At 50.2% G+C, this 26009-nt stretch overlaps 1 protein-coding gene across 1 annotated transcript; it reads left to right on the top strand.

The window, feature by feature from the left end:
• The first annotated feature begins 7204 nt into the window (after positions 1 to 7204).
• IL22RA1 (interleukin 22 receptor subunit alpha 1) lies at positions 7205 to 25492 on the top strand. The gene is made up of 7 exons (XM_042951520.1): positions 7205 to 7523; positions 10608 to 10740; positions 11660 to 11838; positions 13503 to 13678; positions 18217 to 18355; positions 22424 to 22545; positions 23569 to 25492. The coding sequence occupies exons 1-7, from the start codon at positions 7481 to 7483 to the stop codon at positions 24520 to 24522; spliced, it is 1746 nt and encodes a 581-aa protein (XP_042807454.1). The 5' UTR covers positions 7205 to 7480; the 3' UTR covers positions 24523 to 25492.
• Positions 25493 to 26009: the final 517 nt, after the last annotated feature.

Below are 26009 nucleotides of genomic sequence, written 5' to 3'. Positions count from 1 at the left end.
TAAAATTTTATTTGGAAGAGAGAGAGAGAGAGTGCAAGCAGGGGAGAGGGGTGGAGGGAGAGGGAGAATCTTAAGCAGGCTCCCTGCTTAATACCGAGTCTGACACAGGGCTCCATGCCAAGACCCTGGGATCGTGACCTGAGCCAAAATCAAGGATTGCATGCTTAACTGAGCCGCCCAGGTGCCCCAACATTGTAATTCTTTAGCGCACTGAGATTATGTATTGTACCTAGGTGTTTGTATCTATTTCTAATGTTCTAGGTTTATATCACATTTACATAATCCCCTAATGGTCTTTGGTATCTACTGTTTTTAGAGAAAATGGCAGGATTGAATGGAGATGTACTGCTATTATTTCTCAAAGGGTCCTCACCACTCATCCCACAAGGATCTTGGGTTGGGGTCCCCAGCGGCTTCCCCAGAGACTGGGATTTGGGAATAAGAGGCAGTTCTGGGATTCCAGAAAGCACCAAGAGGGGAGTGGGAAGCCAGGCAGGGAGGGAAAGCAGCCTGTTCAGGTACATAACCAGATAGGTCACTGTTCTGGGCAGTTGGGACTCAGTCCCCCTGGAGGGCTTTGGGAGTTCAGTAAGGAACTCTGCAGATTTGTTCTGCAGGAGCAGGACCTGGGAATGTATTCACATTTTAAAACCTTTTAAACCTTTAAAAACCTTCAGAAGAAACAAGAATGAGGCGTCCAGGTGAGCTGCCGAAATGAGAAGTTATAAACCCTGGCTCCCATCCATCCCCGGAGCCCAGCTGCAGCCCTGTCCCTAGCTTTCTGGCATCGGAGTTTTAAACCATCTCCCTGGGCTGCCTGTTTCTTGTAACCAGATGTCCTCACCAATTCACAAAGAGACTGTGCATATTACAGCTTGTGGTCCGGTTGCAGCCGCTATCCCCTTGAATGGATGTACAGTAGATCCTTTCCAGACAACAGGGCAGAACTTTCTCTCTGAGTGATCCTGATCACCTCCCACTCTGCCTTCTGACACCATGCCTTTGGAGGGTCTCTTGACCTGTTTGCTGCCCATCATGTGGACAGAGGTGGGTTCGCAGGACTGCTGAATTGCTCGGGTTCTTGGAGCTGGGAGAGGGAGTGGTTAGGGTACCGCGTGTCGCATCCCAAGAACTCCTTTAGGGAAGGGAGTTTTCCTCCTGGCACCAGCACCTGGCATGGGGTGCAAGTTTGGTTTTGAATCAATTAATGAAGAAATGAACGAGGGCACTGATCTACGAATTGGAGTCGGTAAAGGGCTGGCCTTGACTGGCTTACATATAAGACAGCCAGAGATCGTGCATTAGGTGACACCATCCCAGATCCCAAATTCCTGTCCCACGTGAATAACCATCCTTCCTCAACCCAGCATCTGTTCCGAGGGGCGATTGGTGCTGCTCGGTGAGTGAATGGCGAGGAAAGGAACAGAAGTGGGAGACCAAAGAGTACCTTTGTCCCCTAACTGTAACTTCTCATTTCCCTGTCATTGAGGACTTGATCGATGGCTGTTAGCTTCCAGCTTCCTTGAGTGTATTCACTGTGCGCAAAGTGGGGCTAACGTGACGAGAGTTTGGGGGTTAAAAAAAAAAAAGACCAGAAATTATATCTAAATGAGCGAGTCGGTTCCATGAGTCAATTACTCAAGAGATACTGGTTGGCCCCAGGACCCATTCCAGCCCAGGCAGCCCCACCCCTTGGCACGTGATGACACAGAATGAGAGCTTTGGGAAAATCATCAGCAGGAGGTGGGAGGCCTCTCTCCAGGCGTCAGTGCCTCCCTCCAGGGTGAGTCCCATCCATTCACGCAAATCATACTCCCCGCTGTAAGCCCCGGCTTCTCAGGGCGCTACGTGGACATCTCAGCAGCCAGATTCCAAGAGGGGCTCAGACTCCCCGCACCCCCCATGCCTATCTCTGAGCTCCAGGCTCTGTCACGGAATACCACGCCACCCACCCGCAGCCCCGCAAATAACTGCAGTCCAGCTGCGATGCCTAATTTGTAGAATGCAATGCCCTTGCTTCCCCTGTCCCTGAATTTTGGCTTCAGGAGCTATGGGCAACTCAGACCCCGAGGGAATGTGTATCACTCCAGCCATCCCCATGCCCACACACCCAGGGGTCCAGGTTTTTGTAAAGGTTTTTAAAGGACTTCCCTTGGTCTTTGGTTCCTCTTTCTGCAACAGAGGAGACACGTGAGAGCCCCTCCTCAGAAACGGTCTACAGACCTACCTGCACACCTCGGGTTCAGAGCTGCGATTCGAACTGGGGTCTGTCTGCCCAAAGCCCACATTCTGTTCACTTCCTGGCTCCCACGGCGTGTGTGAAACTGGTCCCCCAGTTCTAGCTTGAGACACAGATCTTGGTTTGTTTTTTTTTTTTTTTTTGAATTTTTTTCAGTCAGCTTTATTACGTTATAATCTACATTAGTAAAATTCACTTGTTAAAGTGTACAATACTACGAGTTTTTTTTTCAATGTATGAAATTTATTGTCAAATTGGTTTCCATACAACACCCAGTGCTCATCCCAAAAGGTGCCCTCCTCAATACCCATCACCCACCCTCCCCTCCCTCCCACCCGCCATCAGCCCTCAGTTTGTTCTCAGTTTTTAACAGTCTCTTATGCTCTGGCTCTCTCCCACTCTAACCTCTTTTTTTTTTTCCTTCCCCTCCCCCATGGGTTCCTGTTAAGTTTCTCAGGATCCACATAAGAGTGAAACCATACGGTATCTGTCTTTCTCTGTATGGCTTATTTCACTTAGCATCACACTCTCCAGTTCCATCCACTTTGCTACAAAGGGCCATATTTCGTTCTTTCTCATTGCCACGTAGTACTCCATTGTGTATATAAACCACAATTTCTGTATCCATTCATTAGTTGATGGACATTTAGGCTCTTTCCATAATTTGGCTATTGTTGAGAGTGCTGCTATAAACATTGGGGTACAAGTGCCCCTGTGCATCAGTACTCCTGTATCCCTTGGGTAAATTCCTAGCAGTGCTATTGCTGGGTCATAGGGTAGGTCTATTTTTAATTTTCTGAGGAACGTCCACACTGTTTTCCAGAGAGGCTGCACCAGTTTGCATTCCCACCAACAGGGCAAGAGGGTTCCCGTTTCTCCACATCCTCTCCAGCATCTATAGTCTCCTGATTTGTTCATTTTGGCCACTCTGACTGGCGTGAGGTGATATCTGAGTGTGGTTTTGATTTGTATTTCCCTGATAAGGAGCGACGTTGAGCATCTTTTCATGTGCCTGTTGGCCATCCGGATGTCTTCTTTAGAGAAGTGTCTATTCATGTTTTCTGCCCATTTCTTCACTGGGTTATTTGTTTTTCGGGTGTGGAGTTTGGTGAGCTCTTTATAGATTTTGGATACTAGCCCTTTGTCCGATATGTCATTTGCAAATGTCTTTTCCCATTCCGTTGGTTGCCTTTTAGTTTTGTTGGTTGTTTCCTTTGCTGTGCAGAAGCGTTTTATCTTCATAAGGTCCCAGTAGTTCATTTTTGCTTTTAATTCCCTTGCCTTTGGGGATGTGTCGAGTAAGAGATTGCTACGGCTGAGGTCAGAGAGGTCTTTTACACAGATCTTGTTTTTATGCAGAAGCACGGTCTTCTAAGCAGGTAATGAGCTTCAAGAATTCCTCACCCCAAGAGACAGCTGAAATTATAAGCAGAGTCAATAAACACTGGGCTGAATGTGTGCGTGTGTCACTGGCAGTAGCCATGAACGGAATTCTGGGGTTTCCAACCCCTTAATGACATAGAAACTGGGGCCATTCAAATTCCAAGAGCTCTTAGAGGCCTTCTGGGCCAAGTCTCCTCACTGACAGAGAAACTGAGGCCCAGAGAGGGGACAAGGCCCACTCAGGTCACCTAGAGTCAGGTGCAAGGTTGGGACCAGACCCAGGCTCCCGACCTGGGACACTAAGTCAATGTCCCCGATCGACACAGCTGAGGCTTAGAGCCACGGACTGCAAAGTGAGTCTGATTCTCAGGCTTTTCTCTAAGAAGAGGCTTGGGGGTAGGTCACCAGGGCTTTGCACCTGCCTCGTTCTTCCCTCCATGAAGGATCAGGGACCCCCTTCAAGCTCTCTGACTGCTGAGTCATCAACCAAGGGAACAGCACTCCCCCCTCCCCCAGCCCTCTGCCCTCTGGTGCTCTTGCTTCTGCAGAACTGGTTCCGGCATCCCTGGGTGTTGAAAGAAGGGACGGAAGCACAGAAGCACGAAGCACGAAGCACGTCACATTCCTGAGTATTTGTCATTTTAAGATGTGCTTTTTTTTTTTTTTTTTTTTTTTACAGCTTAGGGTGTTCCATAGTCAGTACAGAAGAAGCCCTGGCCGGCTCCCACCCCCCCCCCCCCCCGCCCCCATACTTAGTCATTGAGAAAATATTACCGTCTATTTCCTCTCGGAGGCTGATCCACTGAGAGATCAAGGAGAGAAAAGTACACCTTTTGTCCCCACAGTTGGCAACAGCAGGAAACTAATCCTACAGTGTGATGTACATGAGGATGGGTGAGATTCAGGAGGGCAGGGGAACAGAACCGGGGCTCACACAGGGAAGGCTTCCTGGAGGAAGAGAATTTGAGAAGAGGTCTGAAGAATGAGCCAGAATTAGGAAAAAAGGGGGGTGGGAACTGTATTCCAGGCAGCAGCACAGCTTGGATAAAGGCTCAGAGGCAAGACGATGCAAGGTGCATTGGAGAAATTTATTAGAAAGCAAACGAATGCGTGTTTCTGGCAAGCTGAACCAGAGAGAACCAGCAGGGTGAATCTGCTGCTATAAAGGTCAATTTAGGGGCGCCTGGGTGGCTCAGTTGGTTAAGTGTCCGACGTCGGCTCAGGTCAGGGTCTCAGGGTTCGTGGGTTCAAGCCCCGCATCGGGCTCTGTGCTGACAACTCTGCCTGGAGTCTGCTTTAGATTCTGTGTCTCCCTCTTTCTCTGCCCCTCCCTGGCACTCTCTCTCTCTCTCTCTCTCTCTCTCTCAAAAATAAATAAACAAACATTAATTTTTTTTTAAAGGCCAATTTAATGTTGGATAGTTGCTCTATACTCAGCCACGTGGAAGATCTCTTTGCATTCAGAATGTTTTCTCCCTCACTGGGAAGACAAGAGCCATTGAATTTTAAAGACCAAAGAATGGAATTATTATGAAATATCTACCAGTGGTCACAGCCATTCACTGAATACCGCCAGCAACCAAGAGCAGCCCATCCTAAAATCAGCCACACCACCGTACTGAAAGCTATTTCCTTAAATCAAAAGAATTCGTCTCCTTGATATGTGTTCCCACTTCCCCTCCCCACCCCCATTTTCCTGTTACATAAAAGGAGACTCTTATTCACGCAACAGGTTAGGGTTAGGGTTACAGTTAGGGTTTTTCAAAGATGGTGCTAATGTCTCACCTTGCCCTGACCTGAGTTGTCCTTTCCAGTCTTTTTTTTTTTTTTTAATGTTTATTCTTTTTTGAGAGAGAGAGCATGAGCAGGGGAGGGGCAGGGAGAGAGGGAGACACAGAATCCAAAGCAGGCTCCAGGCTCTGAGCTGTCAGCACAGAGCCCGACGTGGGACTCAAGCCCATGAACCATGAGATCGTGACCAAAGTCTGACGTTTGACCAACTGAGCCACCCAGGTGCCCCTTGTCCTTTCCAGTCTTAAACAGGAGCACACCTGAAGAATAACACTGGACAATGCCAATGTGCAGAATCAGAGCCCTAAAGGGACCTTTAAATTGAGCCTGTGGTTGGGGTGCCTGGGTGGCTCAGTCGGTTAAGCATCTGACTCATGACTTCGGTTCTGGTCATAATATCACAGTTTATGGGTTCGAGCCCCATGTCGGGCTCTGCACTGACAGCCTGCTTGGGATTCTCTCTCTCTCTCTCTCTCTCTCTCTCTCTCAGTCTGCTCCTCTCTCTCTCTCTCTCTCCAAATAAATAAATAATTTTTTTTTTAAAGTGAACCTGCTGGGGGCTAAACTTGTCAAGAGCATCTTGCAGGAGAGGAAACCATCCCAGCTGGCTTTGAAGAAGAGGGAGTCTGGCTAAGAGAGAGGAAAGGGAATTGCAGGAGGTGGGTACAGCCTAGCTCAACGCATTTCTTTAATGTATTTTTGTTTTGCTCAGTAGCCTTGCTTTTCCTTAATATAAAAAAAAAAAAAATTCTTGCCTATAAGCACTTTAGGAAGTGCAGATAAGCAAAGGAAAGAGAATAAGAATCACCTGTAATTCTACTCCCACCCAGAGACAATTCCATGAATATTTCCATATTACAATCATATCATTTAAGACTTTCTCCCCCTCTCTGTGTGTATTTGTTTTAACCAGGCTTGTGTCGTACATAGTATAGGCCATGCTCGCTCTCATTTGACAAAATATGGGGAGTCTTCGGCCACCAAACATTTTCTCCAGCACCATTCACATGCGAGGTTGTGCTCAGCTTGCGTTTTCAGACATATCATTATTCATTTAGAAAACCCTCTCCTGTGGAGCATATGGAGGCTCTTCCTCTTTCTTTCTTTCTTTTTTACTATTTCCTATTAGAAATGAAGTCTAGATAGTCCCACATTCTTGTATTGCTGAGATTTGGCTGTTTTGGCAAACCAACTTTACCAAAGACTCAAAGCTGATAGAAAGGAAACAATTCTAACAATTGTTTTTAAGAAAAACTTAAATACAGATTGCTGGGTATCACAGCCTACGACATCCAAAAGCCATAGGCTTCTGGATGCTTCCACTGGCTGCCTTAGGAGCCAGCTCTCCTGCTCTGGGCCTCGGCCTGCTGCTGTGTGGCCGGGGAGAGCCAAACTCTTCCCAGGAGCACAGATCTCTGATCAGGTCCACCCTGAACAGCGTCCAGGTCCCTCCAGCCTCCCTGAGGCCCAGCAACAAGGAGAAAATGGTTTCCTCTGTCTCCTCCTGCCAGAACAAAGCCAAGGAGTCACAGCTTTTCCTTTGCCACCAGGAACATTCTGGAACATATTTCCTGTTCCCTTCCTTGTCTGCTCCAGTGATTGTCCTCAGGATAAATTCCTGAGAAGGAAATTTCTGGGGCAAAAGTTACCCGCATGTTGCAGGTTTTTGAGACACAGTGCCAAATTGCTGTCCGATGGGGCTGCGTGTCATGGATTATTTTTGCCTTTTTTTTTTTTTTTTTTTTTTTGTCTCTTAGCTTCCTGATAAAGCACTGAACAGCCTGGGTTGAATCAGCCACCAGACCAGATAAACAAGCTGGCCTGTCGCTATTACTGTTCTCTGCAACTAGGAAAGGAACTCCCTCGGATCCCGCCCAGGACCTGGAATTCTGAAGCTTACAGACCAGACACCTTTGCACCTCGTTCCCCCTGCTCTGGCCCCACCCTCCCATCTTTCCCCACCCCTGCACCTGGGTGGAGCCTGATGCCAAGGCGGCAAAGCCTCTCAGTCTTCCAACCGTGCTCTGCCCAGAGCGGAGGCCAAAAGAGGGCCCTGAGCCCAGCCCCATGAGGACGCTACTGACCATCCTGGCCGCGGGATCCCTGGCCGGTGAGTGCCCATCACCCTGTGGTCAGATTCCCCCCCACCACCTCCCCCGACACCCGGGAGGGTTGATTGGGGTCTTTTCCCCCATCCCAGCCAGTTTCTGTTTCCTCTCCACTAGGGCTGAACTGGATGATATGTTTCCCTGGAGAACTGGGGGAAACCTCAGGGTACTGGGGAGAGGATGCGAGGGCCCCTCAGACCCTGGGTTCTTCTGGAGACTCAACTAACCTCTAAACTTAGGGATGTAGCCAGCTGTCTGAACTGGGGGTGCCAGATCCCCTCACCTCAGTGGTTAGAGAATTGGCCCGAGGGAGGCAGACCTCCTTGGACCACTCGAATCATTCTGATAGCTGTATGGTCCCTTCCTCTGCTTCTGGCTTTCACTGGCCCAACAAGGGGAGGTGGGAGAACAACAGAGGGACAAAACTCGAGTGCGGCCATTGTTTCCCTCCTCACCTCTGGGGCTGGGGGGCTCTTCCGGCCCCTCACTCTAGATCCCAGAGAGCGCTTTGTCCCACAACAGCCAGGCCTGCTGCGTTAACGGGTCTTAAAACACCCTTTGAAAACAGAACTAGAAGGCATGGTTTCCAAACCCAATAAAATCGGTTTCTTGATTTACCGCTAGAGAGAAATTTCAAACAGATGTGTGAGATCCCAGATTGTGTCTCTGCTCCAGGAGAGGGGTAGTACAATTCAGGGAACTTTCCCAGGAAGTGAATGCATAGTGCTGACTGAAGAGCGGGAGGGAGGGTCCCTGCAGGGTCCTTTCTGGCTCAAGTGCAGGATAAAGCCCATAAAGAGCCGGGGCTTCCCAGCCCCCTCTGCTGCTGTCCCTGTCCCCTGCGTAAGCCGGTGGGATCCACAGTGCTTCCGGCTGCCACCTGGGCCCCCCCAGTCTGTCCAACTCCGGCATCAAGATGGGTATTCCCAACACGCTGCGCCCTTGATGAGTGAGGAAGACTTGTCGCCTCCCCCGAAGACTCCATTCTGATTGGAAGTCTTACAAGCTCCTGACCCTTTCAGATGGGGACCGAAGGGAAACAGTCTTAGGAGTTGTTCAGAGCCAAGAAGGTTCTCTGGGACCCAGGTCTCCTCTGCCCTAGCATTCTGAGGCTGATTCCAGAATATTTTGAATTGTTTTTGTTTGTTCATTTTTCCTTAGCTTCTGACTTGTTGACATAAAATTGTTTTTCCAAGCAAACGTGGGAACTTCCTTTTCTAGAGGCTACCGGTCTGTCAGTTTCTAGACAACACATGGGTGTCCAGGATTTCACAATGTAGACTTTCACCCAGGAAGTGCAGACACAACACAGGTTGGGGAACGCATGATGGAGTTGAGGAGAAAAAGAAATGAGTGAGGTAAGAGGAGAGGAGAGATCCTGTTAGCCCTCAATCCCCCCTAAAAGAAGAATGCAGCCAAGGTCCATCCACCTCATTTCTGGAAGCCAACTTCAGTTCCCTCCTAAAAAACGGTGCCAACCTCCTCCCAGCCTGGGCCCCTCACCTCCCAAGCAAGTCTCAGCCTCAGCCACCAGGCTCCCTCCAACCCAACTAGCCCACCAGCATACTGACCCCAGCCAGCAACCTTTCCACTGTAGCCCCTAACGAGGGGTGGCTTAGACACCCCAGACAGACCCTGACCTTCTCTCATATCCACCCTCGCCCTCTCCTTTACCACCTTGCCCTACCTTTACCACCCCACCAGAAGCCACCATTCAGTTCTGACTTCAAATTGGACTCCCTCCCTCAACTTAAGACCCAGCCCTGAATCCAGGATCGCTCACTCCCTCCAGAACAGACCCCAATTCTGCCCAGACTCAGATCCAAACAAGATGTCAGCCACACCTTGGGGCCCAATAGCATAGCCACCACATTGGCTAGAAGCAGTAAGACACCCCCCTGCACCCCCAGACCCCTAGGCCTTGTTCTGAGAGCTCCAAGAAACCTGGAACACAAAGATCTCTATAGCTGCTGGGACTGACCAACCCAGGTCCAAAGAGGAATGCGTCCTTAGACCTTGCCAGTGGATGCACAGCAGGGTCAGGTTTGTCCTAACCCTCTTTCCCACCCTCTCAGGCGCCTCCTAAGCCCATGAACCCCTCTTGCAGAAATATCGTATGTAGACTCAGAGTGGGGACTAAATAACAACCCACTCCTTGGGCCTGTTGTGGTCATGGTCACGTCCAGGGTGGGTGGAGGCACACACACATCAAAGACACATATGTACACAAGGCCCCAAGACCTTGGCGCAAGTGGGTCCGCACCTGTTTATTTCCCACCCCAGCCAACCAGGCCCTTCTGAGCACGCTCAGAGCCAGCTGTCAGTTCCGGCTGCCATTTTCCTGCGCCCCTCTTCCTTTCCACAGACCAAGCGTGGAGGGCTGAGAGAAGAGCTTTGGAAGTGAAGGCTCTCATTTATAGTAAAAATTGCTTCAGGGGCAGTGGTCCCTCCCTGGTCCTCTTCTTGGGGCTCTGGCCCTTTGCTGTCCCCTCCTTGCCCTCCTGTATCCCCCCATGACCAGTCTAGCACTCTGATGAGTCCTGCAGGCTCTGTCATATACTAACTGTGACCCTGAGCAAAGAAACCTCTCTGAGGGGCGCCTGGGTGGCTCAGGCAGTTAAGCGACTGACTCTTGATTTCGGCTCAGGTCATGATGTCACAGTTCGTGAGATCGAGCCCCTTCTCATCGGGCTCTGGGCTGACGGCTCGGAGCCTGGAGCCCGCTTCGGATTCTGTGTCTCCCTCTGTCTGCCCCTCCGGGGCTTGCACTCTGTCTCTCGCATTGTCTCGAAAATAAATAAACATTAAAAAAAAAATTTTAATAAAATAAAACGGCGAATTTTATGGGATGTGAAGAATGAAAATAGTAAATACAATAATATATAATGAATACTGAATATAATCATAAATAATAATAACAACAATAAAAGTAGCTCAGTAAAGAATAGAAAAAGAAGTGAAGGAGAGCGGTGATGGTCCGTTGCAGAGTCTCTGGTGAGTAGGACCCCTCATCGGACGGCTTGTTGGGAGGCTGGAGGCAGGGTCCTCGTGCCCATCTCCTCACGCTGCTTCCCCGCTTCCTGCAGCTCACGTGGCTGAGGACACCTCGGATCTTCTTCAACACGTAAAATTCCAGTCCAGCAACTTCGAAAACATCCTGACGTGGGACAGCAGGCCGGAGAGCGCCCCAGACACGGTCTACAGTGTTGAGTATAAAAAGTAGGCTTCCCTCTCCACATGACCTCTTTTGATTCTGCTCTGAAACCGACCCTTCCGAGAAAATCCCCCTGTGCGGTATGTCCCCACACCCCCACCCGGTGTTATACAGCCTGCACCACCGCCTGCCAGATAGAGCTTTGCTGCTTTGTGGTTTCTTTTGCAAAGGGAGGATATGGTGATGGTTAAAATTCCAGGCTCCGGGGTCAGACTGGCCGGCTCTCGCCTTTATAACCTTGGGCGATGGGCACCAAGCCTGTGTCCCCATCCGTAAAGTGAGAGGACCTTCATCATTGGATTGTTAGGTAGATTAATTAAGATAGACCCACGAACACTCGTGCCTGGAAAATAATAAGCTACCAATAGTGGTTTTATTCTCATCAGTGAGACTAGCTCAACAGAAAGTCATGCCCACCCCCTCGAGGCCGTGCCCTCATTCCTGCCCATCTCCCTTCCCATGCAGGGGAGGAGGTTGACGTGGGCTCAGGGGTCTGCAAACCCGGGTTCCGTTGCTGGTCCTGCCACTTTATCCCGTGGCAAGCCACTTCCCCTCTCTGCCCCTCCGATCCCTCATCTGTCAAACGGGGATAACAGTGCCTTCCTCAAAGGCTTTTGGTGACGACGAGCCCAGAATATGAACTCAGGCTGGCTGAGTTCAAATCCCGGCTCCCCAGGCGTGAGCTCCAAACACCTGCCCAGATATTGCCTCTTTAAGCCTCAGCTTCCTTATTCGAAAAGGCGGGAGAATGATATGTGAACCTCACGGGATCACCGTGAGGACTCACAGATCATCCGCATAAGGGGCCTGGGACACAGAATACGCGAAGTAAATACTAGATATCGTTATCATTATTAATAAACCACGGGCCCAGTGCCAGGCCCGCTCATTGAACGTGTGCTCCGGTCCCTCCCTCGCCTCCAGGTACGGAGAGAGAGAGTGGCTGGCAAAGGAGGGCTGCCAACGGATCACCCGGAAATCCTGCAACCTGACCTTGGAGACGGGCAACCCCACGGAGCACTACTATGCCCGCGTAACTGCGATCAGCGCCGGAGGCCCGTCGGCCACCAAGATGACCGACCGGTTCAGCTCCCTGTATCACAGTGAGTGGGCGCCCCTCACTGCAGGGAAGGGGAGGGGGACGGCCCAGGAGGGCTCTGGGGGGCCGTTAGAGACGTGGCTTTTAGGGAAGGTAGCCGCAACTACAGAGCATCCCATGTGCACTGTTCATCTTCCTCCAGCTCCATCCCGACCTCCCGAGGTCAGTCGCCTTCACCTCGCCTCTTGACTACACCCAAGGCCTCCTAACTCAGCGCCCTACTCTGGCCTGGACTCTTTTCCGGTCCTCGGTCTTGGTCTCTGCCTCAATATCACCTCCTAAGTGGGCGTCCCCGCTCACGGCCCCAGTGACCTCATTTCACTACACCTCCACCTGTCATTCTCTGCCACAGTCAACTGTTCATTGTCTCGACAGCTCATGTCACCATTTGCTTACGTGTATAGCATCTGCCTTCCCCAGTGAAACACGGACTCCATGTGGAGGCGTGGAATCCCCTGTATTCTCGGTCCTTCGCATAGGGCCTGGCACGTGGGAATTAATACATAACTGATGAATGAATGAATGAATGAATGAATGGAGTAGGAGTTGCCAAACTCCCCACACAAGTTAAGCAGGTGGTGATGTTCACTTACTGACTTAACAGCCGTGTGGCTGTCCAAGAAAATTAAAAAGTAAAATTAAACAAGTTATTTTTTCTCGGCTTGTCCAATTAATACGTATTTACTGCAGAAAATCTGGAAAATATAGAAATCCACAAACAAAAATGAAAGTAGCCCAAAAGAATCTGAACACTTAAACATAAACATAGTTGCTAGGGACCCTTTCTACTCTTTCATAACCTGGTTGGCAGGTGTTTTTCATAGAATGCTATCAGGAACGTTTGCCCGTGTTGTTAAGCATTTTTCCACGACGTGGACATCTCATGGCTGCAAAATGATCTATTCGATGGAGGTAGTCTTCATTTACTTCCCTCCTTCCCTTTTTGAGGATTTTTAACTCAGTTTTTTATAAACAAAACTGAAGTTCACATTCTTCTAGTTCAGATGTTTTTGATCTTGGTGGGTCAATGGACCCTTGAGGGATTTTTATAAGTTAGCTTCAGGAGGAGTAGGGTTCATGAATCCCTAAAATCGAGCATAAAATATTCGTATCTGTAGGTACATTTTGGGGAAGAGAAGTTCCATAGAGTTCATCAAATTCTTAAAGAGGTCTGTAAACCCCTAAGGGTTATTTGGTTATTGGGAAAATTTTGTCTTGAACGAGATTGAAGTCTTAGGTCTGGCCTTTGAGGCCGAATCAATAATTTGAGGCCCCCCAAACATTATTTAGGTTATGTAGTTGAGCCATCAGTCCCCAAAGCTGTCATAGCCAATAGACTTGGGGAAGGGTGCTCTGGCCAGACTCGAGGTGGGGATTGAGAAGGCAGGGGTAAGGTCATGGTGAATCTAGGGGGCCACTGCCCCTCTCCCTGGGTTCTTCCCACTCACCCCTGGGCACCCTTTTGCCAACCTCAACCCCAAACACCAGTTGCTTGCAAAACTTTTGTCTTCTCATGAGTTTGTGTAGCTGATGCTTTCAGAGCATAGCTGGGGTTGGGGTGGGAGGAGAAGGGAAGCAGTCAGTCCCGTCCCAGGGTCCGGGGCAGTCTCAGACACTACTGGCTGGTTCTAGCGCTTTCTTTGTTGCGTTTCCTTCTCCCCCTTCTAGCTACCATCAAACCACCCAATGTGACCTGTATCCCCAAGGTGAGATCCATCCAGATGATTGTCCATCCCACCACCACACCTATCCACACAGGGGATGGCCACCGGCTAACCCTGGAGGACGTCTTCCCTGACCTGTCCTACCACTTAGAGCTCCAGGTCAACCACACCTACCAGATGGTAAGTGTATATGTCTCCCTGGTCCTTCCCTGCCTTGGAAACTCATTTCCCTCTCAATTAGATCTGCATCGCTTTAAGTAGAAAGGAGATGTGTTTTCTATATATACGTATTTTTTAGCATTCTCTGAAACACAGCCCTCCTTCTTGTAGACCACATACACAATAGCACTAAAGTCTCTGACAAGTCCTGCAAAGCCAAGTCTTCAGTTTTGATTCATTGAATACAACTTCTCTCAAATTTCTTGACCAGAGAAGCTCTTTTTACTTTGCATGATTTTTTTTTTTAACTTTATCTTTTGCCTAATGCCTTATAACATCCTGGAGAGCAACCTCTATTAACATCTTCACGTGTCCGCTTTAGAAAATGCTGGACTCTATTTCCACTGCTGCAGTTCTTTTTGCTGGTTCTCCTCTATTTTCAGTAACTGGATACAGGCAGTATCTTAAGATCACTGACAAGGAAAGGTAGAAAGCAAGGGTATAAAGGGTCAAATCATATACAAGGTATTTCTTTTATATCCAGGAAACACGTGGTATTTTCTCCCAGCAGGTGCCACGAGTCCATGATTCCATTGAATGACTATTGTTGCACCCAAGATGTTTATAACCTAGTAGATGAAGAAGAAGCAAAAATAAGAATTCAGATAGTTCTAGAAAGAGGAAAATAAGGGTATCGTGTGTGGTAGAGCAGGGGTGGGGAGGGGAGGGGGGAAATGGCAGCTCAAAGAGTTCTGGAAAAACTCCCAGAACTTTCTGGTGCCAATGCCAATTTCTGAGATGTGCCAAGGAATACATGCTTCTGATATCCCTTAGTCTTTACCATAACCTTAGGAGGTAGGTGCTATTATCTCCATTTTCTGAACGAGAAAACAGAGGCTCAGAGAGGTTCAGGCACTCGCTCAAGATTGTTCAGCAAATAATAGCATAGTCAAGATTCCTATCCAGCTCCGTTCAGAGCCCACATTTTCCCTTCACTGGCCTAGGCTGCCCCACCATGACCGGAGACAGAAGCAAGAAAACTTAAAGCCCTACCGACAAGCACCAAATTGCCCGGTTTGGCTGGAGCGCGGGGGCTGTTCCTCAAAACGTGGCCCCCAATCGATTGCATCAGACTCTCCTGCAGTATTTATTTAAAATGCAGCCTCCTTCCAATCTACTCACTGAAATTCTGTACTTGCCTGTCTGGGATCTGAATTTTCAGTGAACAACCCAAGGGCTTCTTCCCCACCCTAAAGTGGGACAACCACTGAGGTAGACGAGCCACGGGAGGTAAACCTGGGTGGTGGACAGAGAAGTTCTATTTATTTCCACAGTCAGGGGAGCAGTTAGAGATTACTGAGCAGGAAGAGTCCTTCTCACACTCCTTGTGGGGAGATATTTGGGTTTTTACTGAATATCTTACTTACAACTTAATTCAGTTTGTGGCCAGAGAACATACTCTGTGTGTTTGCGGTCCTTTTAAATGTATGGAAACTTGTTTTCTGGCTCAGCATATGGCCCATCTGGGTGAGTGATCCATGTGTGCTTGAAAAGAATGTCTATCTTACCATTGCTTGATAGAGCGCTCTATAAATATATCAGATAAAGGCGGCTGGTAGTGTTACATGCTGTATGTCTTTCCTGATTGGGGAAGGTCTACTGTTCTTTTAATTGCTGAGAGTATTCAAATCTCCACCCAGGGGTGCCTGGGTGGCTCAGTGAGTTAAGTGTCCAACTTTGGCTCAGGTCAGGCTTTCGTGGTTTGTAAGTTCGAGCCCTGCGTCGGGCTCTGTGCTGACAGTTCAGAGCCTAGGGCCTGTTTTGGATTCTGTGTCTCCCTCCCTCTCTGTTCCTCCCCTGCTCATGCTCTGTCTGTCTGTCTCTCTCTCTCTCTCTCTGTCAAAAATAAATAAAGATTTTAAAAATATTTTTTTTAATTTTTTTTTAATGTTTATTTACTTTTTGAGACAAAGAGAGACAGAGCATGAACAGGGGAGGGTCAGAGAGAGGGAGACACAGAATCTGAAACAGGATCCAGGCTCCGAGCCGTCAGCACAGAGCCCGACGTGGGGCTCGAACTCACGGACCGCGAGATCATGACCTGAGCCGAAGTCGGCCACTTAACCGACTGAGCCACCCAGGAGCTCCAAAAATATTTTTTTTAATAAACAAAAAAATAAAACCTCCACCTAAGACTGGATTTGTCTATTTTCCCTTTAACTCTGTGCAATCTGGCCAGGCATTGTGTGCATGAAACTCCGTTATCAAACACATACACAGTTCTGATCGTTACGGCCTCATCGGGGCCTAAACTGACCCTTTTATCATTATGAAATGTCCTTTTCTCCCCAGTATTATTCTTTGTATTGAAGTCTTCTTCACCTGTTACTCATAGAGCCTCGCCAGCTTTCTTATACTTAATCTCCCTCGTATATCCTTTTACCTCCATTTATTGTCAATTTCACTGTCTCATATTTAAAGTACATCTCTTGAAGACAGCATTCTGACCATCCTGGCCCTTTTCCTTGAGATATAATTCACATACCATAAAATCATTCCTTTTAAAGTGTACAACTCAATGGCTTTTAATACATGCAAAAAGTTGTGTGACCATCACGCTAATTCTCCTTATCCTGTTGATCTGTTTTTGAGTTCTCTCTTTTGTCACCTCCCATCTGCTATTAAGAACACTCAAGTGCGATTCTTATTTCAAATATTGTATTTTTCAGTTCTAAAGTTTCCAATTTTCATAGTTCCTATTCTGGTGAGACTTCCTAGTCACTCAGTTTTAGCACATTTTCTTTCACTTCCTTGAGCGTATTTCTACTAGCTGCTTGAAAATCATTGCCTGTTAATGCCACATTTGAGTCATCTTGGAGGAGGTCACCCCTGATTGTCTTTTCTCCTGAGTATGGATCACGTTTTCTCTTACTCTGCCTGTCTAACAATTTTAGAATGTATCCTGGATGTTGTGAATGGTATACTGGGGGGGGGGGGGGGGGGGGGGGGCTCTGGATTCTGTTCTTTTCTTCCAAAGAGTAATTGACTTGTTCTGTTTTATTTTAGCAGGCAGGTAACTTGGCTGGGCTTCAAACTCCAAAATGGCAGTCCCATTCTTTGACCTTTACCTGGACTGCGTGGCGTTTATCCTACTCACTTTAGGGGCCAGCCGGGGACTTGGGCCAGGTTTACACTCAGAACTTGGGCCTCCTGCCTCTCTACGGACCAGTCCTCTCTGCGGTCTCTCCCCTCACTGTTAGCTGTACTGACTGCCCAGAACTCTCTCCTATTATTATTCAAACCAGTAAGATCACAAGGTTCCTATTTAGGTTTAAACCACACCGCAAGCTAAAAGACATTTTAAAAAATGAGAAATCCACCTAATGCCTTTCCCTTTCTGCTTTCTCCAGTATCTGCCTGCTTTTGCTTACTCTCTAATGCCTACAGGTGGTTTTTATTTTGGCCAGAGTTTACAGTTGATGCTTTAGGGAGGGTCAGTCCAAAGAAGCTATAAATTACTGGGAGCAAAAAGAAGAGAGATCGAATATGAAAGTGAATGAGATGGGGCGCCTGGGTGGCTCAGTCGGTTAAGCGTCCGACTTCGGCTCAGGTCATGTCTCCCGGTCTGTGAGTACAGCCCGCGTCGGGCTCTGTGCTGACAGCTCAGAGCCTGGAGCCTGCTTCGGAGTCTGTGTCTCCCTCTCTCTCTGCCCCTCCCCCGTTCATGCTCTGTCTCTCTCTGTCTCAAAAATAAATAAACGTTAAAAAAAAAAAAAAAGATTAAAAAAAAGTGAATGAGAGGTCAGGGTAGAAAGTTATGGGCTATTGCAACGGTAGGGGCTGGAAACAGTGGGGCCTGAAGCAGGCCGGAGGCAGTAAAAAAATCTGGGGAAGGAGGAATCTTGGGCCTTGGCAACTTGCTGGACTTGTATCACACGATATTTAACGTGTGCAATTTCAACCGTATGAGTTGCACAAAACAGTGAGTTGTAAAATCCGTTTGTATACTCCTTCACACACTTACATGCCCCTCCAAAAATAAAAATAAAAATAACCCTAAACCCTGGCCTCCACATGCCTGCAAAGGGGAAGGTGTAGCTGAAAGGCAAAGAACGAAGAAGAAAATTCTTAGCTTTTGAGGCCCAATTAAGGCAGAAGCAATGAGGAAGGCAAGAGAGGGACGGATATTCAAGGGTTTTTGATACTTGACAAAGAAGGAGGAAGGGGAGGAGGAGAAAAACTAGGAGAAGGGGAGATAATGGTGATGTTGGTGGAGGTGGTGATGGTAACAGCAACTAGCCTAAAGAGAGTGCTTCATGGGCCAGATCCTGTTCTAGTGAAAGCACGTGTTGCTCGGTGACCGATTGGGTTTGCAGATAAAGCAGAGGGTAGGGGAATAGGAATGGAGCATTGCAGACCAACCACCAGCTTTTGGTGTGGGTAGCTGGTGGACCATACTGAGTGCAGTAACCCAGGCAGAGGGGTGCACAGGCTTGCTTGGGCCCCATACGGAGACTAGTGTGTAAAAGGAGTCACTCTGAGTTCTCTATCAAATTCAGCACCTTGGAGGCAAGCAGAGGGAATACGAGTTCATTGGCCTGACCCCCGACACAGAGTTCCTTGGAACCGTCAGGATTTTTGTTCCAGCCTTGGTCAGAAAGAGCGAGCCCTACACATGCCGAGTGAAGACCTTGCCAGGTAAGTTCAACTGGAGCCAGAGGGAGGTGGGACTCCTGAATTCGAATCTTGACTCTGTGCTTTCTTCCCTCTAACCAAGGTGAGGTCTGGTGGCACACCAAAAACTACAGAAGGATTATTAGCGTATTGCCAAAGTCAGTGTTTGTTTATCCATCATTGAGTTAGCTGATGGGCTGTTATTAAACGTGTTTAATCCCTACCCTCCAACCTGCTGGATATCCTCTCTCTGACCAGCTTTGTATACACCCTGGCAAATCCACCTTAATATTAACCCAGGTGAGATATACTGGGAAATAATCTGCAGAAGGGAAAGCAGAGATGATTAAAAGTTCCCTCAGTATCTTCCAAAGTCAAAGAACAGTAACAGTGATAAGATCTAGCATTTCTTTTCTTTTTTAATTTTTTTTTTTTTTGAAAGACAGAGAGAGACAGAGCACAAGTGAGGAAGGGGCAAAGAGAAGGAGACACAGAATCCGAAGCAGGCTCCAGGCTCTGAGCTGTCAGCACAGAGCCCGATGCGGGGCTCGAACCCACCAACCGTGAGATCATGACCTGAGCTGAAGTCGGCCGCTCAACCGACGGAGCCACCCAGGCGCCCCAAGAACTAGCTATTCTGCAGTGCTAGCCAGGGACCAGGAACCCCTAACCACAATCCTCATGAGCTACCTCTGAGACAGGTACGATTATCACCCTGTCTTACTGAAGACACTAAAGTTCAGAGTGGTTAAGTAACCTGCACAAGGGCACACAGGCGGTGAGGGATAGAACAAGGCTGAATTCAGGAGACCATGTTCTCATCACCACGCTACTATAGAAATCGTTTTGAGTCATTGGCTCAGGGAGATGGTGCAAGTTGAGAAGATGAAAGTGATAGGAGTGGGTCGGATGGATTTGGAAAAAGAGTCTCCTCCTTAGTCATCAGGTTCAGATTCATGATGTCAGTAGGTGATTTCTGTGCTAATGAGGAGGCGAGGCAGCTGCCAGAGGCTGGGCCGTAGGGCATGCCTGTAGCTCGGTAGAATCATCCTCGGGGAAGCTCTCCTCCCCGGTGTTGTTCAGAAACTCAACTCACCAGTCGCCCCAAGAATGCACAAGAGACTGATTGTCTCCACCCAAGTCCCAGTGCATTAATTTTCGGGGGAAAAGATGCCTCGTCGAAAGGCCAGCACTGGCCACTTGCGCGGGGCAAGCCTTTCCTGGGGAAGGGCCACGGGGACACCAGAATAGAACTTGGCAAGAGCAGAGCTAGAAAAGGAAACCGACTGTACAGGCACCAAGCTGGGAGCATGTATATGATTTGTGACTCTTTCCCCTGGATGGACTAGACAAATGACCCCCATTCCTGGCCCACCCCTGCCCCACCCCACTTTCTGCCAATGTGCAGCCCCCTCTACCCTTATCCTTCTATTGGCTTGTCCTTACACGGTCTAGCTCATGATGTGATACCTTTTATTTTTTTTCTAAGACCGTAGATACTTTTACATAAGTCACACTTCTTATTGGCTATTTCTTCCTGACATCTAGAAGTCCCCTTATCCTTCAAAATTAAGTATATTAACAACAATTCCTGCCATTTATTAAGTACCCACTCCATTGCCAAGCACTATGTGAAATGCTTTACATGCATTATCCCATTTAATCTTTATAACAATCTTGTGGGTTGGGTAGCCTCATCCCCATTTCACAGAGGCAGAACTCTGGCTCAGAGAGGCTAAGCAACTTACCAGCAACTGCACAGCTGGTCAGTTCATCTAATCTTGAAGCCTGGGCTCTAACCAGCACTTTGCAATTTTGTTTTTGGCTAGGCCTCTCTACTGCACATTTATGTCTCTTATTTCCATTTCAGAGTGATAGGTCCTGCCCTTGACCCCGTATCATGCAGTCTGTCTTATCCCAGAGTCCAGAATTTCCACTTTACTTCTCAGGATGTCTGGGAGGGTCACAGAGCAACATGTGAGCATCTTGATGCTGGAAAGGACTCTAGGGGTCATTTCACCCCATATCCAATTTTTACAGATGGGGAAACTAAGGCATCCTTGTGTAGTGCCTATGAGGAGAGCTTTGTAGTTGAACATGACAATCCTGGTTCTCCACCGAGCAGCTGTGTGACCTTGGCCAAGTCACTTAGGCTTTCTGAGACTCAGCTTCATTATCCCTAAGAAAGGAGCATCTCTGGCCCTCAATGTTTGGTAGGATGTCATAGGCAGAGCACCCACACCGTGCATATAGTAAGAGTTCAGTAATTGCTGGCTCCTATTCTTAATAAATAGTAGACCAGAGGGGCTCCTGGGTGGCTCAGTCGGTTGAGCGTCCGACTTCAGCTCAGGTCATGATCTCACAGTCCGTCAGTTCGAGCCCCGCGTTGGGCTCTATGCTGACAGCTCAGAGCCTGGAGCCGGCTCTGGATTCTGTGTCTCCCTCTCTCTCTGCCCCTCCCCTACTCATGCTCTGTCTCTCAAAAATGAGTAAGTGTGAAAAAAAAGTTTTTTAATAAAAATAAAAATAAATAGTAGACCAGAGAGGGTCATGCAGCAGAGAGAAGGATTCTCAGCATGTCAGTGGCTGAGCCAGACCTCTAACACCCCACATTCCAGAGCACCAAGAGGAATACCGTGTGACAGGGGACAGGGTTATCACTGAGGTGGGAAGCTGACCCAGAGAGGTCAACAGTCAGAGCTGGGGAAGGGCGAGAAGTGGGCTAGAAATGGAGGCTCCAGAGATTCCCAGGGTTCACAGCAATTGTCAAGGTCACTGACAGCTGGCAATCAGCATCCCACCACATGGGGGAATGGAAGGAGGGTGGCCTGGAGGGTCAAAACCCCTGGAGAACACAAATCACCAGTTTTCACAAAACCCCAACTATTGCTTTCTTACCACGCCCCCTACCGGTCCCACCTGGGCTGGTGACAGGAAGTGTGTCAGGCCAAGAACTGGCAGCATCAGTCTCAAAGATGCAGGACCACTGGGAGAAGGCTCTACATTAAAGCCCTTAGTCGTCCTTCTCTTTCCCTTTTAGAAAGGGCGGTGCCCTCGCGGGCTCCCTCCTGACCCTCCTGAGCAAGAGCTTCCCAAACACCCAGCCCATTACCTTTGTAGGGAGGCACAGAGGACAGGCCCCTCCCATTGCCACCTCCCCCCACACAACCTCTTCTGCCTCTGCCCCCGGCCCCCTGCTAGGGAGGTAGGGCTGTCCTCAGACCCAGGCAACAGAGGTCACTTTAGAAGGCTCTGCTCCGGTCATACTCTGGCCATGACCCTCCCCACAAGGTGAAGAGTCCTTAGGTCCAAATGCACAGATTCTCCCCCGGAGCCTGTGACCTCCTAGACCACACTCTGAGTACCTGGGACCCCAAAATTCCCTGTACAAATGCCCTGAGTGTCCAGTCTAGCAGATCTGTTCCTTGCGTCCTTCCTCCCAAGAGGAGACACTGTTGATGTGCAGACCCTTAGCCCAAAGGATGGCTGTTTGTTTGTGGCTATTTGTTTGGCGGGGGGGGCACATGGATGAGCTTGGCTGTGTGGGCTGGGGAGTCCACATCCGTGTACACAAGGCCCCTGCCAGAGAGGGATAGAGCCAGGGTGGGTCAGGGGCCTGTGGCAGGCTCTCCCTGCACCCCCACATTTCAGCACGGGGACTCCCAAGGAATCTAAGAATCCAAAATTCAAACCTAGCCTTCCAGGTTGTTATGTATTTTTTTAATTTATTTTTTATTTGAGAGAGAGAGGGGGAGAGAGAGAGAGAGAGAGAGAGAAAATCCCAAGCAGGCTCTGCATTGAGCCAGGTTGTTATGAAAAATATATTCGTCGGGGTGGGAGCATACAACATATTTTACTTAGTGTCAGAATGATTTATAAATTCTGGATACTTAGGCATCTAGTATGTGGCCCCCTTCTTGTGCTCTTGACCCCGCCCTGCACACGTTGGGAGTAGGAGAGACCTTCCCAAGCCTGGCCCAAGAGGGCAGGGCAGGGAAAGCACCCAGCCTGCAGCGTCCACATGGGATCCGGCCCAGACCAGATCCCAGCCTCAGTCTTCCTGCTCTGGCCCCTTTGCCCCCGCCCCCCCAGATCGGACGTGGACATACTCCTTCTCGGGCGCCTTCCTGTTCTCCATGGGCTTCCTCGTCGCAGGGCTCTGCTACCTGAGCTACAGATATGTCACCAAGCCACCTCCACCTCCCAACTCCCTGGTGAGCAGTTGCGCCTGGGGCCGGAAGGAGGGGTCCAGGGGGGACCCCAAAGCAGCAGGGGCATGGGCCCAGGGACCCCTGGCTCTCCCTGAAGGGGAGGGAGAAGCACATAGTGCAGAAAATTAGACTTCCTTTCTCTTCTCCAACCTAAAGCCGACAAAGACGTGGCCCAGCAGGGTGTATTGGAGAAAGGTTGGCGACGGGGGGGGGGGGGGGGGGGGGGACAGTGGGCTTGGTAAAGAAAACCCACGTGACTTGAAAGCATCCACATCCAGGCAGGTAACCTAGGAGAGCAGGCTACAAGGGGCTGACAGCGGGTGGGTACTCTGGGGAGCCCTGGAGCTCACATCCTGTCAAAATGGGCCTCCCTGGAATCCGGGCCAGTGTAGCCAGGGCTTCTAGGCCCTATGTAAGCCCCCCAAGTCACGCCCCAATATGGCGGCCAGCGCCGGCTGTCTGTTAAAGCCACAGGGCCTGCTGCAGAGGCCCGACCTGACGGGTCTGGGGCTCTAGGAGCCGGCTCTTGTTTATGCGAGGGACAGAGGAGTTGAGGGCATTTCGCAATGTCAAAGCCCAGATGAGCCGTTTCCTGTAGAACTCCCCTGCCTCCCCTTCTCCCCCATCCTTTTGCACCCGGCCCCCTATATCAGGCCCTTGGGGACTCGTGAGTGATGAACAGTATGGGCCACCACCTCGAGAGCATACCCCCAAGGTAACCCCCAATGTGAGTTACCTCCTTCCTCGAGAAAGCACAGCCCCGCTCTCTTTCCTTCAGATAGCCTAGACTTTAGAAGTGGCCCTCAACTAAAGCCTCAACTGGGAGCCCTGTCCCTTCACAGAGGCCCAGCATTCAGAGAAATCTCTGGAAAGCCAAGGGGGTGTGCGGCACGTGCATTTTGAAAAGTGCCCCAGGTGGTCTACCCCATCCCCTCTGCCTCTCCTTGGAGGACCCCAACTATCCGCGGCACCCTCAGGGAGCTGCGAACGTGCCCTAACGGGTAGACTGTTGTCGTCCCTGCACAGAACGTCCAGCGAGTCCTGACCTTCCAGCCTCTGCGGTTCATCCAGGAGCACGTGCTGATCCCTGTCTTCGACCTGAGCAGCCCCAGCAGTCTGGCCCAGCCCGTCCAGTACTCTCAAGTCAAGGTCTCCGGGCCCAGGGAGACCCCGGGAGCCCCAGCACTGCACAGCCTGTCTGAGATCACCTACCTCGGGCAGCCAGACATTTCCGTCCTCCGGCCCTCTGGAGTGCCGCCTCACCAGGCACTCTCCCCACTGTCCTGTGCGCCCCAGGCTTCCCCGGAAGTTAGGCCCCCACCCTATGCACCTCAAGTAACCCCCGAAGCTAAACCTCCATCATACACGGCACAGGCCATCTCTGAGGTCCAGCCTCCCTCCTACACTCCTCAGATGACTCCAGACGGCTGGCCTTCTTCCTATGGGATGTGTGTAGAAGGTTCTGGCAAAGACTCCCCACCTGTGACACTCTCTAGTCCCAAACACCTCAGGCCTAAAGGTCAGCTCCAGAAAGAGGCACCAGCTGGAAGGTATATCCCCGATGGCCTTTCTCTGCAAGGGGTGACCTCCTTGGATATGGGGGACCCCCAGGAAGCAAATTCCTTCCACCAGCATCTGGGAGTTCACACGGACAGAGTACCTGTCCCCTGTGTGCTACACAGAGGGGAACTAGGGACACCATCGTACCTGAAGGGCCAGCTCCCCCTCCTCTCCTCTGTCCAGATCGAGGGCCACCCTGTATCCCTCCCTTTGAACACTCCTTCCCTCCCCTGTTCCCCCACAGACCAGGAACCAAGTCCCTGGGGCCTGCTGGAGTCCCTCGTGTGTCCCAAGGACGAGGAGCCTGTATCTGAGACTGAGGCCCGGAGCCCGGCCCCTCAGGCATCAGACCTGAAGCAGCCCACAGAACTGGACTCTCTCTTCAGAGACCTGGCCCTGACCGTGCAGTGGGAGGCCTGAGCGGAGAACAGGGCGGGCCTGGGGCTTCCTCCCTGTCCCCGCCCTACCTCCCATCACTGGCTGTCACTCCCACACCCGACCATGCTGCACACTATGCAGCCCGGCCGCAGGTGAGTGCCCTTGAAAGAACCAAAGGAAAGAGGGACACGGGGCCCCTGCCATGGGTGAGCTATGGTTGGAGCAAAACGGCATGATAAGGACTGCAGCTTGGGAGTTCTGGGTATGCATCGTATGCAAATGAGCGTGTGCAAGCAGAGCCCTGAGGGGAGAAGCAGTGTGGGGAGTTAACGCAGGAGGCTTCACGGAGATCCAACGCCCCCCCACTCCTAAGATGCTGGACACCAAGTTCCCCATCCCGTTCCTGGCCAGATTCGTAAACGAGTTGGACAGAGAGTGAGGTCTCTACTTCCTCTGTGGTTCCCCTATCCTGAGAAACTGAGTCTGGGAAGGACGCCTCATAGCAGGCTGGGCAGAACCAGAACAACCTGCACTCTGCCAAGGCCGAGGTGGCACGAAGGAGGGGCGCGGCCCGGGGCTCATTCCAACCCGGCTACTGCCTGAAATCACACCATCTCAATTTCATCCCCCTGCCGGGGGCTTCCCCCCTCCCCTGGAATGCAGGTCCCAGGGAGGGAGGACACACACAAGCCTTTCCTGCCGGCAGACGACGAGGGTTCAGACCCTGTCTTGAGAGCAGGGTTTGTAAGGAACACGGACGGGGTCATGTGGCCCCTGAAGCAGACACAACAACAAAGTGCACTTACTTCACAGCTTTGGAAACTGAGCTCATCTGGGTTCAAATTCCAGCCTGACCACTTACCAGCTGTCTGACTTCAAGTGAATCACTACTCGAAACCTCAGTTTCTTCATCTGTAAGGTGGAGATAATAACACCTACTTCACGGCGGTGTGGCAAGGGTGAAATTAACGAAATGTCTATAAAGTACTTAATTGTGCCTGGCACATGCACAGTGCCCAGGAAATGTCCTGTTGTGATGTTTTACAGTGAGTGACACCCCCCCCCCCCGCCCCCAGGATGTGGCTTCACGCTGGGCATTTTCTCATGGGCTCACATCACCCTCATCTTCTCAGGATTGCTCTGGGCCAGGCCAGAGGGGCTGGGCTATCTGGGGGAGGTGGAAGGAAACAGGGTCTGAAGACAAAGGGAACCTTCTGGCTGAGGTTGCAGGAGGAAGTTGTTTAAGGGTGGGGGTGCCGTTCCCAGAGGACAGCTCACCAGAGGCGGTGAACATCTCTCTTGCCCTTCTGCCCCCACGGCCGCTCCTGCTCCTACATAAGGAAAGGGCTCCTTGCTCATGCCGCAGGGGGCTGGCACGTCCTTTGTCCCATTTCCCTCTCAGATGAGCCCTGCGATAAGATAACCGAGGCCCAGAGAGAAGGGACTCGGGGAGGGGCACCCCCGCGGAAGCCATGACTTAGCTGGAGCTCAAACCTAGTGCTTTTCATCCTCATCACGAGAAGGAACTT

This window comes from Panthera leo, chromosome C1, assembly GCF_018350215.1.
Source record: "Panthera leo isolate Ple1 chromosome C1, P.leo_Ple1_pat1.1, whole genome shotgun sequence".
NCBI lineage: Eukaryota > Metazoa > Chordata > Mammalia > Carnivora > Felidae > Panthera > Panthera leo.
This window is presented reverse-complemented; position numbering and strand designations above follow the sequence as displayed.

Bases quoted from the DNA above. Each gene is read 5' to 3' on its own strand.
- IL22RA1 (XM_042951520.1), top strand. From the start codon at position 7,481: ATGAGGACGCTACTGACCATCCTGGCCGCGGGATCCCTGGCCG. The intron at 7,524-10,607 runs GTGAGTGCCCAT...CGCTTCCTGCAG, and splicing joins GGCCGCGGGATCCCTGGCCG to CTCACGTGGCTGAGGACACC. The intron at 22,546-23,568 runs GTGAGCAGTTGC...GTCCCTGCACAG, and splicing joins CTCCACCTCCCAACTCCCTG to AACGTCCAGCGAGTCCTGAC.